The following is a 14,466-nucleotide window of genomic DNA, read 5'->3' on the forward strand; positions in this document are numbered from 1 at the left end:
ATTTTCTCTGGGGCAAAGAGAGTTCTATAGGCTGAAAGCATCCACCAGAAATGCTTTTCCCAAGGACATACTTATTGGGACAATTACAAACAGTGTGGCCTGTACCTGTCATAGCAATGTATTGAAGAGAAGGTCAGAGCTTAGTGGTAGAGCTGCTTTCCATGCGGAAACCCCCAAGTTCAATCTCCAGGTAGAGCTCAGAAAGTCCCCTGCTTGATTTCTTGGAGGGTTGTTGCCAGTCACTGCAGACAATACTGAGCTAGACTATGTTTAAATATGCAATGCTAAACACACGTCCTAGAGAGTAAACGATTGGGACTGGTGAAGCAGAAGGCAGGGAACCCAAAACAGGGGCAGCCTTTGGTAATTGTTGGCAATATGGCACCCTGAGGGAGCCCCAAATTTTGTGCCCCCAAATGTATCTTCTCAACTATGGATCTTTTCAATGTTGTGCTCCCTTGGCTCAGCGCCCTGTGCAGGGAAGCCACCCACACTGCCCTAAATCTGATGCTGCCCAACATCAAGTGCATCTGGAGCCCATGACAGGCAGGGCTAATAACTCACTTAATTTTGCCCGCCTCTGCCGCCGCCTCCTCTCTTCCTGAATTCTGAAAGGGCAGGACTGGGGTGGAGGCGGCAACTGGCCGTGGGTGCCACCCCCTGGACCAGTTTGTAAGTGAGAAAGGTAGGCAGACAGGCGGGGGTGGCTGAGGATAGAATGAGGTCGGTGGGCAGTGCCCCATTTGCCCTGTCCTTGGCAATAGGAGCCCAGGCTGAGCCCTGTTACAAATGTAGCCCTGCTGTCTAGTCTCAGACGTGGCGAGCGTCCCACAGAGCCTCCTCGAGAGAAAATCGCTCTCACCACCCTTTTCTCCCCGGCGGAGCTGAAAGAGGGGGAAGCAACCGGTATGAGGGGCTTCCGGATGGGAAACATGGGAGCAGGAAGGTGAACTTCAATGCGGCACAGCCCATCCTGCGAGATTTGGGGTGCTACTCAGATACGGGTGCTTAATTCGGATTAGTGCCGCTACCCCGGGAGGCCCACTCCGAGCGAATCCACGAGGAGTACAGCTTCAGGACGTGCTGGTGCCGAAGGGAGGCGCCAGTGAGCCCGGCCGCGCCTTCCAAGGGGTTCGGGCAGAAAGCCACCACAGCCCCCCGCCTCCTTCAGGCTGGTTCTACACGTGAAACACGGCAGAGGGGCTTTCCCCATTCAGGAGGAAAAGGCAAGACTGCCTGTAAGCAGAAAGCTAGTCTCGCAGTTGCAGAGGAAGGGTTCTCGCTACGCCGCTACTTTTCTCCTTGCAAGGAGCAGAGAAACACTCTGGCACGTCCCTCTCCTCCTCCCCCGCTTCGGGTTCAATGGGGGCTCTGGCTTGGCCTGAGGAAAAGAGTGACGCTAGCGTGGAGCCCCGCCCCTCTCACACATGGGGCGGAACCTCGTTTTAGGGCGGGGCATCGCACCTGTCTGAGCCCAGTGCGCGCCGAGGGCCAGAAACTGCCTAGCGCTCGACACTTGCGCTTGCACGATGGCAATGCTGCCGCCACTGCCGGGACGCCCGTCGGGGCTTTGCTTATTCCTACTGCTCTTACAGGTAAGAGGGGCCTCACGGGGCGCTGCTCGGCGAGAGGTCCAGCCACCCCGCTGCCGCTGAAGCCCACCCTGCTCTCAGGGAGGGAGCCTTTCTCCTTTCTTCAAACTATTTCTGTTAAAACTTTTGGGTTAAGTGTAGTGTACAGATATATGTATAGATAGCAAATAATAATAATAATAATTAATAATGTAGTAAACTGGCAACGGGCGGGGAAGTTTTGTGGAGAGAACATAAGCTTGCAGTGTTGCATCCCACAGTTTGAAATAAAGGTCACAGTTTCAAACATCGTCCTTCTCTGAAGCTGTGGTACAATAAATATATTATTATATGTTATATCAAAATAACTTTCCAGAAGGAAGTAGGAGTCAGTGGTGGGCTGCAGTCATGTTCCTTTTGGACCACATCAATTATAAAACAATCCACCTTCTTCTGAAAACTATATTTTTGGTTGTGGAAGGTTTATTTGACTTAGTTGTCAGTCAAGACAATGGTCCGGATTTGTCTCCTTTTAGGTTACAATTCGCTTGTTTCCAGTTTCTTGCTATCACTGTACGTGCCAGAAAGGTTCATATGATTTGAAGAGAAACCAGAAAGTGAAATCGACGTTATTTGAAACCTATTGTGATTTCTTCTTAGTGAAAATGTATAAAAGAGCCATTAAGGGGGCTGGTGCTAAAGTTTGTCCTGTATTTAATGTAATTTCACAAAAACCTTTTGTCCAGAACCCCTTTATTAAAGGGTTATGTCCACCACATATGTTAGAATGTACCTGGATCCCCCCCTTGCAGCATGATAGATGAGTTATCAAGGTGTGAGGAATCGGTGCCACCTTTGTGCCAATTTAAATGAATGCTCTTTTACTTGCGTTGGAGAGAAATGAAAGGATCTTTCCCCATGTAATTGTTCATGAACTTGCCTGTCATTGTTCTTGTATCATAAGAGACCCTTTGACCATCATTGGTGCCCCTAAAAACATCCCCCCCGCCCCAACCAAGATAGATACTAAAGAGTTATGTGAGTCGCCTTGGTTAGAAAGTTTGAAAGAGACATGGGCAAAATGCTTAACTATCGCAGGTGGAAGGATTTGGGGGCTCTCCCCGACTCACCACAAAAAAAGTTCTATCAGGCAGGCTTAAAAGTGGCTGCTTTCCTTGAAGCTCAAGGGAGGTGGTTTTTGCTGCCTCTTGATTCATCCTTATTTTTCCTGCATGCTAGGCTGGAAGGTGGCTTTGTGAGGAGACGGCAGCCCCGTGTCAACCAGGCTTCAGTCAACAGACTTACACTTTCAATGTGCCCAGGTCTAACTTGGAAAGATATCGTGTGTTGGGCAAGGGTAAGAGATATTTCTTAATACTCCCTCTCTCCTTAAGATTTCCATTTGTGGGTGGGGCATTCTGCCTTTACTTGTCCATAATCGCAGAATAACCTTGTCAAATTTGCTGCGTAGCCCAGTCTCTTTCTTTAAAACACAGTAATGTATTTAGGGGGCTGGATTCATCATTCTGCTAAGTATGCTAAAGAGCAGAGCCCAAGCCCCCTGCTGTGATGTCACTGTCTGGGAGTTTCCAGGGACAAGAAAGTGCCCTGTTTCCTTAATATTATTGCAGCTCATTCTTCTGGCGAAGGATGACTCACAACCGATAAGTGTGAACAATCCTGTGAGAAAAAACAGGCTGTAGCAGCCATAAGGTAAATACAAATAATAACAAAGTATATGCCCTGGGCTTTGGCTCACTTGTAGATTCACTGGATGATTACTTCCTCCTTCCATAAGGGGAAACTGACTGACTGCTGGGCAAGCTATTCTTTCTTCTGTAAAATGGGTATAACAACTTGCCTTTGAAGGTGATAGAGATAATGAAAGGGCTATTCTGCAAAGCACAAAAAGTACAAGTTTATGAATGATAAATGGAAGAAAGTTGGTGAATCTATACTCTCAGCTCAGCTGCATATGTATGTGTCCAGCTGGGAGCGCAGATTGCCACCTAAGAAGCTCTGAAGCTCTCATATTTGGGGCAAGTTAATGGCACCAGGTTTTTGCCCCTTAATCCGAAGCACTGCTGTTGTCTGCTTGTGACTGGACTGGAGGAGACTGCTCTTCAGTCCTCTGGTATAAACCTAAGTAGTTTATAGAGACAGGAGGAGACATTTTGAGCCACCAAAGTGTTAACAAGAAGTTCAGGTAGCTTCAAACCTGCCCTTTCCCCCTCCAGCGATTCAAGGTGGAGCCTGATGGTAGAGAGACGCTGACTTGTTCCAACCCGCAGCTGCTGGGTGTGTTGCTTGTGTTTGTTCATCTGAACTTTGACTATCGCTCTTGACTGGTTACCTGGCAGCCCAATCAGGGGCTTCCTGCTTTTCTGCTTATCGTAGTTTTGTTAGCATGACGAGGCGGGCTGCGGGCCATGTCAATAATCCTTTGTGAATCATTTACCTTGTTTCACATGGAATCGGCTTGGAGTCTTATTTTCCGTTCTGCTGTGAAAAAGATTGGCTCTTGACCGTTGACCTTGGCTGGTGATCATGAAATAATCCTGAATTTGAGCTGGCTTTGCAGGTCGCTATCCTATGTCCTGACCTCCTCTTCTCCATGTCCTCTTACCCTGGTTGAATGCAAGGCCAGACCCCTGAAATAATAATCATCATCATGCTAATGCAGCTTTTATTATTGGCATTTAATCAAATAAAGGTTAAGACAGCCAAACTTTTAAGTAACAGATCTTACTAGTAATGTCAAGAATTTAAAAAAGAGAGGCTTTTGAAAGTCTTGCCCTTCCCCATGTTCTTTCTTGCCAGTTACTAAAATCCATTCTTATAGAGACTCAGATCATAGCAACACTATTAGTGAATGTGGGGACAGTGGAACAAAGCGTTCACAAATGTTGTGCAACACAGGTTTTTGGCTGCCCTGTGCTGTCTGGGGTTGATGGGAGTTGTAGTCCAAAACATCTAGACTTGGGAAGGTCATACTTTGCTCCTGTGAAAGGGAAAGGGCTCCCTTTTTCAGTGGTGATTAACTGATTTTAAAGGGACAGATTTAAGCCTCAGGTAAGCAAGCTAAACTTGACTCAGGTTCTTGGCAAGAATGTGGTACACACCCAATACAGTTGATCTTAACTGCAAAGTGGAGTTAGCACACTTGTCTCAAAATGCAGACAAAGTGGGAGGGAGAGACATACTTATTTTCATTCTTAGTGCTAAGTTGGATAAGGCAGAGGGGGAAGCAGAGAAAGTTGTATAAATGCCCATATTGCTCATCATCACAATGAAGCTAATGACATGAGCTTAGAAAATATTTTATTGGCTTCCAACAAACCAGAGACTCTGGCATTCTGAAACATTTTTCCAGAATCGGAAACCTTTTCGTGGTTAACTGTGGAAGTGTAAAGGCTGTTAAAAGGCACATGAGTCCTGAAGGAAACCAACAATTGGCATAGCTGATGGCAGAACACTGGACGTTTAGCAGCCAGGCATGTAAATAACAACTGCCCACTTCCTGCTAGAATGCTGTATCTTTTTTGTTTATAGGCATTTTTGTTCATTAACATGGTCTTTAGCGCATCTTAGTGCAGGGTGCAAGAGTTGCTGTATTGATCCTGGAACAAGAGCAGTCAGCGCTCAGTAGAAAAGCACCTGCTTGCAAGTGGAAAGTACCAGTTTCAATCGCAGGCACTGCCAACTTGTAGTGCTAGGAAGAAGCTTGGGAAACCACTGCCAGTCAGAGTTGGCAGGACCAGGCACTCCTTAAAAGTGAGTGAGTGCCATACTATGGCGCTACTTAGTGGAAGATTCTGCAAGCTTTTGAATTGCGCAGAACTCTTCATCAGGACATCGAAGGATATCACTACTTGTTTGGATGTACTTGATTGCCCTTTACCTTCTCCCCCCACACCCCACCCAGTTAAGGAGGACAGTGGGTGTCCTACCGATGATGACACAATGCCTCTGCGTGTGAATATGCATGCAATACTTCCTGCTTGTTTTTGTATTGCAAAATTAGAGGGAAGCTGAGTCAGGTTGTCGTGTGCGTGTGTGTGTGTAAATTGCACTTGTGCCTCCCACAATTGAACTGCTTATCACAGGCTTTTGGGGGTTGTTGCCAGTGAGTCAGTGCTGGTGATTTCCTGCTATGGTAACAAATGTGAGAGTTGCTTGGTGTTGTGGTGAAAGGACTGGGCTGCAACCAAGGAAGTAATCTGGTTGAACCTCAGCTTTGCTACAAACTCACTAGGCTGCCTTGGGCAGTATGCATCTGTATACCAGTGGCTAGAAACTGTCGGATGGGAGAGTGCACTTGTGCTCAGTCTCTGTCACCATATCTGCAATATTGGGGGAGTTAATAATAATAATAATAATAATAATAATAATAATAATAATAATAATAATAATTTATTATTTGTACCCCGCCCATCTGGCTGGGTTTCCCCAGCCACTCTGGGCGGCTTCCAACAAAGATAAAAATACACTAAAATGTCACATATTAAAAACTTCCCTGAACAGGGCTGCCTTCAGATGTCTTCTGAATGTCAGGTAGTTGTTTATCGCTTTGACATCTGATGGGAGGGCGTTCCACAGGGCGGGCGCCACTACCGAGAAGGCCCTCTGCCTGGTTCCCTGTAACTTGACCTCTCGTAGTGAGGGAACCGCCAGAAGGCCCTCGGCGCTGGACCTCAGTGTCCGGGCAGAACGATGGGGGTGGAGACGCTCCTTCAGGTATACTGGACCAAGGCCGTTTAGGGCTTTAAAGGTCAGCACCAACACTTTGAATTGTGCTCGGAAACTTACTGGGAGCCAATGTAGGTCTTTCAAGACTGGTGTTATATGGTCTCGGCGGCCGCACCCAGTCACCAGTCTAGTTGCCGCATTCTGGATTAGTTGTAGTTTCCGGGTCACCTTCAAAGGTAGCCCCACGTAGAGCGCATTGCAGTAGTCCAAGCAGGAGATAACCAGAGCATGTACCACTCTGGCGAGACAGTCCGCAGGCAGATAGGGTCTCAGCCTACGTACCAGATGGAGCTGGTAAACAGCTGCCCTGGATACAGATTTGACCTGTGCCTCCATGGACAGCTGTGAGTCCAAAATGACTCCCAGGCTGCGCACCTGGTCCTTCAGGGGCACAGTTACCCCATTCAGGACCAGGGAATCCTCCACACCTGCCCGCGTCCTGTCCCCCAAAAACAGTACTTCTGTCTTGTCGGGATTCAACCTCAATCTGTTAGCCGCCATCCATCCTCCAACCGCCTCCAGGCACTCACACAGGACCTTCACCGCCTTCACTGGTTCTGATTTAAAAGAGAGGTAGAGCTGGGTATCATCATACTGATCTACCTTATAGGGTTGCTGTATAGTGCCTGCAAAGCACTTTGTGCACTTGAAGGAACTATACAAAGTGTTTACAGGTAACTCACAGCTCAGGCACATTTAACTGGTGCGCATTCAGCACATTTGTGTTTGGCAAATTAAAATGAATAAACAAACAGGGGGCTCAAAAGCGGGCAGGCATCTGGGGGGAAAAGACTTTGACAATCCCACCCACCATTGAACTCAGTGTGTTTTGGCTATACATGAGTTTTGGCTTTAGGTGCTCTCCCCAAAATGTAACCCCATCATAAGTTGAGAGTCACCTGCATGAGATACTGTGATGCTGACCTGAGCCAAATGGTACCACTTTAGAGGTTTTTAAGGCTCCCACTTTGATGAAAGGGCACATGACAATGAAACAGTTACATTTAGGAAAACACTCCAAACTCTCCCTGGAATCTAGGAAGCTCCATGGAAGTGAAGTTGCATTTTTTGCCAGATGGCGCCTGAAAGATCTGTCTAGGTATTTGTGAGTGAGTTAGAGCCTTATTGTTCACCACCTAGGCCTTGGCCTACTCTTGATAAGGCTGCCCAAGATAAAGGTCCACTGCTGAACCCATTTGAAAGGCTGTCCAGTTGAAGTTAGGGACATAGGAAGCTGGAAGCTTCAGATCATTCGCCTATCTAGTTCAGTATTGTCTATGCTGAATGGCTGTCCAGGTTTCCAGGCAGGGAACCTCCCCAGTCCTCACTGGAGGTGATTCTTCCAGGCATTGAACTCAAGACCTTTTGATATGCAGAGCAGATGCTCAGCCACAGCCCTTTCTCAACAGTGAGCACCCAGACAACAGGCATGCAGGGCACCCAGGGAACAGCCTTTTCGACCGTGTATTGCTATCTAAATTATAGTTAGGAATTTTAAAAATATGCATCTATGCATATAAATCAATGTATGCAAATGATATTTAAATGTATGTTTTGTTTTCCAATTGTAATTGGCAACCTGGTGCCTTTCACATGTTTTGGATTACAGCTTCCACCAGTCCCAGCCAGCACATCGGCCACTGCTATTGGAAGCTGTATTTCAAAGCATGTGAAAAAGTACGAGGCTGGGTTCTAAGTTTGTCCTCCAACAAGAGTTGTAAGACAACAGTAGCTAAAGGTGTATTGCTCCTTGTAGGAGACCTTTTGGTAAGAGGGGACTGGATTTTTCTCCTCCAGACATCTTTGTATTTGCTGGTCGATGGAAATAAATATGGACAGTGTCCCTTTGTTCTTGTCTGGGGCAAAACACTCAGTGCCTCCCCTGCAGCAGCTGCTGCTGCTCTGTGCAGTGGGCTGCACTGTTTCCACCAGGGTGGAGATACAAAACAGGTAAGCCAGTATTTGAGCAGGCATGTGGAAGCTTTGAGATGTACGTGGGCAATTGCCTGATGAAGTCTGTGTGACTTAAAAGCTTGCATAATTCTGTATCACCTTGAGCTTTTCCCGAAGAGCTATGATCTTTTTTGGGGTGGCGGATGTGGTATCCACAATATTCTCTCTCCTTTCACTGAGTAGGTGAAAGCGAGTAAACTCTAATCTATTTGGGATCTGGTGCACACACTGGCTGGGCACAGGGTTTTAAATTAAGTAGCACTTAAGCCCCAGAGGGGTGCACCTGGGCAGCTCTTTAGCCGAGCTCTTTCAGATGTGGCAGCCAAGACAGGGATTGATGATAGGGTGAGATCCCCCAGCCCTGCTAATCCTCAGAGGTGCTGCACTTCAAAGTCCCTTGATTGGAGCAAAGGGCTTTCCGCAGGCCTAACAAACTGGCCTGTAATTAGGCAATAATCTCTCTATCTCTCTTGTGTGCATTTTTTCAGCAGGTGTGTGTCTCTGTCCCTGTAGCCATTCCTTGTTTCTGTCACCCAGCTGGAGCTAAACTCAGCTTGAGGGTTGTAACACTGGCTGATTTAAAGAGCCCTGTTCGCACACAGAGAGAGAGTGAGTGTTTGTATTTTGAGGAACTTCTCTGACTGGGTTGGAAACTTATCCCCTTTTTTTAATCAAGGGACTGATCGACTACAGCTGACCCTGTTTGTTTTGCACTAAAGTGTGCTCCCCCAGGAAGTAGTAGAAGGTAGCAGTAACTCCCCAAAACTCGAGTAGGATTCTGGGGCTGAAAAATTCACCTGGCCAGCCAGATTTCCTGCTTTGGTGCAAGTTTCAGCCCTGCTCAAATGACAAACTCCCCCCACCAGCAGCTTCAGATTAAAACTGTGTCCTAGATTCAGAGGAGAGGAAAATGCATTCCTGGTCCTTTCTGCAGGAACAAAATAGTCCTGGAGTGTAAAAGTGAAACCTGTCCAGTGAGCTTCCTCGAATCCCCTGAGAGGTTCTGGCCCTCCCTTTTGCTTTGTTCTCTTGTTGATTTTGATCTGGAATGACATGTGCCAAAAAAAATGGATTCATGTGACTTTGGAGAGAGTCACTATTTCCCAGGCTAGAGAGCGTCAGATTCCGAGCCCCTGATGGCTCACTTCCACCCACTGAATTTCTGTCTGTGTGCAAACATATGACAGCCACCTGAATCAGTTTTCAGGTGAAACACTTGTTCTGTGAGTTTCAGAGTCATGGCGAAACTCCAGGGTGATGTCACTGCTCAAACACAAAGCCTGTGTCTCGATGCAAGAGGAGAGTGGGGCAACCATATCTGGTCGCACAGTCTGTCTGTCCTCCTTCCTTCATTGACCATTTCAGATGACGGATTCTGCATTTTTGCCATTGAGTATAGAATTTAACCACAGAGATATGCATGGTTCAAATGCAGCAGCTGATGCTACAAGTTGGCGTGCCAACAGATGCCAGGTGAGATCTTATTGGATCCACTTTGGTTGTATTAAGTGCTTGAGCTCCAGAGATGGGCAGAACTCCAACTTATAAAGAAGCTGCCTTTGTTCTAAACCAGTGTCTGGTGGCAGTAACAGACTGGATAAGGGTGAATAAGTTGATATTTGAGACAGAGGTACTCCTGGTCAGTTGGAAGATCAATCAGGGAGTAGGGCTTCAGCTCCCCTTGTGGACTCAGCATTGCAATTTGGGTGCACTCCTGTATTCTGCCATGAACCTGTTATCCAGCTTTCAGCAGTTGCCAGGAGTGCATTTGCACAATTATGGCTCATGCACCAACTATGTCTGTTTCTTGAGATGTCAGATCTGGCCACAGTGATGCTTCAACTGGTCCAGAAGCTTCAACTGGTCCAGAATGCTGCAGTCAGTCTGCTGACTGGGGCTGGATACAGGAAGCATGTTTTCCCCTGGGCACAATTCAAGATGCTGGTTATGACATATAAAGCCCTCTATAGCTTGGGCCTGGGTTACTTGAAAGATCACTTCTCCTTTTCTGCACTTGCCTGGGTGCCAAGTTCCTCAGATGAGCACCTTCTCCGGGTCCCATCAACATCGGAAACATGGTTAGTGGTGACATGAGAGAGTCTTTTCTGTAGCTGCTCCGATATAGTGGAATTCCCTCCCAAGAGAGGATAGAGTTGCTCCCTTGTTATATTTCTACCAGCAGCTTAAAGGTAAAGGGACCCCTGACCATTAAGTCCAGTTGCGGACGATTCTGGGGTTGTGGCTCTTATCTCGCTTTACTGGCCGAGGGAGCCGGTGTTTGTCCGCAGACAGCTTCTGGGTCATGTGGCCAGCGTGACTAAGCCGCTTCTGGTGAACCGGAGCAGCGCACGGAAACACCATTTACCTTCCTGCTGGAGCGGTACCTATGTATCTAATTGCACTTGACATGCTTTCGAACTGCTAGGTTGGCAGGAGCTGGGACCTAGCAACAGGAGCTCACCCTGTCGCAGGGATTCGAACCGCCAACCTTCTGATCGGCAAGCCCTAGGCTCAGTGGTTTAGACCACAGCGCTTAGGACCTTCCTATTCAGACAGGCCTATAGAAACTAGGTGCAGGTGATGTTGACCACTGCGCTGCTATCGGAATGATTGGTATTTTAGTGCTGGTTCTAAATGTGCTTTATTGTATTTCAATGATTGATTTTAGCTAGATTTTATTACTTTGACTCGTTTTTATTACTTTGTACAAGGACATTTTTAATATGTTGTAAACCACCTTAAATCCCAGTTTGGGAGAAAGGTGAGATAGAAATGCATTGGATAAATGAATAAATAATATTGGAAGCTGTTGATTCTGTGCATAGGGAAGTGGAGTCTAGTTTTGGTCCTGTCGTCTTCTGGTGCCCCATCCTGGACTGGGGACATGGGGAGATGGCTCTCCTCAGAGAGTGGGATTCTCCAGGGCAGTGCTACCCATATTTGGTGCTGTGTGAAAGAATTCTTGGTTTCTCAGACATTTACAGTCAGGAGCCACAGCTAATGCTTTCGGGTGTGGGTGTTCTTTGAAGCTGATAACAAGCCACAACCAGGGGCATGGGTCTGCTTTCTTGCTGTCTATTATTTGCTGGGGCTTTCTCTTTCCATACCAGAGGAATTAAAACTCGGTGAATGCCTCATTCTCTTTTCCTGAGCAGAGCAGCAGAAGGCCCAAGAAGCAAGTTTGTTTTTTCGAAGAAGAGTGAGTCATTTTAGCCCTCAATGAACCGAAGATAAGGTCTTTATTTCATGCGTGGGGTAGAGGTATGGGAACTTTGGCCCTGATAATGTATGCCATGGCTGCTCCCTTTTCTCTCTCCCCCCCCCCCACCCCGCCAAAATATCCACACCGAGTCTCCAGACTTTGTTTTGAGAAAATGGACTGAGATTCAAGGTCAAGCCAGCTGTTCTTGCAAATCCATCATTAACAGCAGAGAAATTCAGTCTGGAGGATGCTGAGAGAAGGGGGAGCAGTGGGGCACACGCACCCCATCTTGCCAAGGGTCATAATGGAGTAGCCTCCCTTGGATGTTGTGGGGCAGCTGCTTGAGGCATAAACATCCTGAGGTGCCCAGTCCTAATTAGACCTGTGTGTTGTGCTGCTATTGTGGTGTCCACTTCAGTGTCTATAGGGAAACAGGGGCGCTCTCCTTCCATCAAGCACTTAAGGGGTTCCGTCCTAAAGGGAAGCTGGTATCATGAAGATACCATAGGCTTCTTTTTCTTTCTTCTGTGTAATTATTTCCAAATTGCTCCCTTTTGAAGAGGAAATAATGCTGTCGTGTTTTGATGCCCAGATGCTTTTCTTTCACAACTTTTGCCTTTCTGGATTTCAGAATTATGAAATTCAGAGTAGGCCTATTTAAATTAAGGAACCTAAGTTAGCCATGTCCATTAATTTGAACGGGTCAACTCAGAATAAAACTAACGTTGGAAACAGCCTGACATATTTTGCAAGAGAGATGTATATATCCATAAAAATATTCTAATTTAATTTTTTTTAAAAAAACCTTTTAGGTAGTGATTTCATAATTGATTTTATTTTTTGTAGTTACTAGACCCCTATAGATCTGGTTTTGAATTTGTTCACTGCTACATTATGATACAAACCAGGTTTCAAATCCACACTTGGCCATGAAGCTCCCTGGGTGACCTTAGGCCCAGTCGCTGCTGCCTTTCAGCCAAACCTACCTCACAAGGTTGTTGTGGGGATTAAATGAGGGGTGAACCATGTACACCACCTCGGGCTTCTTAGAGAAAAAGCTGGGATATAAATGCAAAAAACCCCAACCCTATTCATTTTAAAGAAGACAAATGTCCATGCTTTTATATTGTATTTTTATGCTGTGAACCTCCCTAAGATCTACAAGTACAGGGTGGTATACAAATTTAGTAAATAATAATAATAATATTTTTCTCCAGCAAACCCTGAAGGGCACATATTAGTAGAACATTATTTCATTTATTTATTTAATAATACTCTACTTAATGCCAAAATTGGCTTGTAAACCACTTACAAGTATAAAAACCATTATGCAAGCAGTAAAATATAAGCACCCAGAATCAAACTACACAATCAAACAATCCCTATTAAAACATAGCCATATTTGCAGGTGCCTTTGGTCGACAGATTACCAATTGACAATGTGTGATACTTGTTAAAAATATTCATGAGAATATGAGAATCATGATTAAGATCCACCATATTCTCCACACACATAGATAAATTCAGTTAAGACCATACATTTTGTTAATTAAAAACATACTTCTGGATTCTTTGCAGATGTACCAGACAATGCTTTCATGTTGTTTCATGCAGGCTTTGCTGTGCAGCTTAGTGTAGGCCAGTGTATGGTCTGATCTTGGGGCACAGAGTTCGAGGGAAAGCTTTGAAACTGGCTCAGTTTTGCAGAGGGGTTTACATGCATTTTGGAACCTCTCATGTGCTGGTTCATGTACTTCTGAATGGAGATAACACGGGAGCTTCTGCATGAGGTGCTCTGCCAGTGAACAGCAGCCCTTCTCTACCCCCCCACCCCTTTTGAGAGGAAGGTGCCTTATTTCAGGTCCAATTGTTGGTCCATCCCAGCACTGTCTCCTCTGACTGGGGTTTCTAGCAGAGGAGGCTCTCTCCCATCACCTGCCCGCCCTATTGTGCCCTGAACCTGGCAATGCTGCCAGGCAGGAATTGAACTTGGAATATCCCACCTGCAATGCTCCCACTGAGCTATGACAACTCCCCTACTTTCTTCTTTTCTCTGCCTGGATGTTCCAATAAACATGGGGCGAGATTCTGTGTTGGGGTTCTGGTGTTGCTTTTAACGCCCTCTAGCAAATACAGACTATGCGTAGTGTGTCCTTGGAGCCACTGGGTGGGGAGGGTGACAGCCTCTGATTCAGGGCCTGCTGGATCCTGCCTAGGCATGGCTCAGTAGGAATGTGCTCTGCTTCAGAAGTAGGGCAGCTGGAGGAACCGGCTTAGCGCTGCTCTCTTCCTCTGAGCAAAGTGGAGTCCATTCAAAGCTGATGCTGAATATGCCATCCATCACATACGTCTTCTATCATCATTGCCTAGCACCCAGGCTTAGCGCTGGAGCCATGTCTGCGTGCAAAGGGAGGGTTCTTGGTCCTGAGTGCCTCCAGGGGCAGCAATCTTTTTCCAACCGGGAAGCTGCTGGGGTGCTGCCAGCACTGGGAAAGGAGTGTTCAGGTGTCCCTCAAAACAGCCACACCTTTGTAATAGAAATGCATTTTGTAGAAAAAGGAAAGGAAAGGTGCCAGCAAGGAGAAGCTTCCCAGAGGCAGAGGGAAAGAACACAAACACACATGCATGCACACACACAAGCCACATGACTGAGTTTCCCCCTGGAAAAATCTACAACTGGCACAATCCACTTTGTCCTTCCCACAAGCCTCCATTCCTTTAATAGGAACTGGGGCAGAACAGCTCTCTCCAGGGTGCCCAAAGTATCTTTGTAATACATGTGATCTAGAAAAGGGTTAACATGGTGAAGGGAGATGTTCTTTTGGAAGCTGACTCCAAGAAGAAAGGAAAGAACCACATCATCTCCAGCAGCAGCACCCCCAAACAGGCCTGGCTGTGGGCCCAGGGAAGTTTTCAATGGTTATTGAGTTTCTTATATTTTGTTGGGAGCTGCCCAGAGTGGCTAGGGAAACCCAGAGAGATGGGTGGTAT

The 14,466-nt window shown here is 46.6% G+C and overlaps 1 protein-coding gene across 1 annotated transcript in view; it reads left to right on the forward strand.

Annotated features, from left to right (window-relative positions):
- The first annotated feature begins 1,439 nt into the window (after nt 1-1,439).
- Nucleotides 1,440-14,466, forward strand: part of LOC114602086 (B-cadherin) — a 30,801-nt gene continuing 17,774 nt past the window's right edge. The window contains exons 1-2 of the mRNA XM_028739889.2: nt 1,440-1,595; nt 2,811-2,928. Coding sequence (XP_028595722.2) covers nt 1,530-1,595; nt 2,811-2,928 — 184 coding nt within the window. The 5' untranslated portion in view covers nt 1,440-1,529. The remainder of the gene's footprint in view (nt 1,596-2,810; nt 2,929-14,466) is intronic.

Source organism: Podarcis muralis, chromosome 7, assembly GCF_964188315.1.
Source record: "Podarcis muralis chromosome 7, rPodMur119.hap1.1, whole genome shotgun sequence".
NCBI classification, from domain to species: domain Eukaryota; kingdom Metazoa; phylum Chordata; class Lepidosauria; order Squamata; family Lacertidae; genus Podarcis; species Podarcis muralis.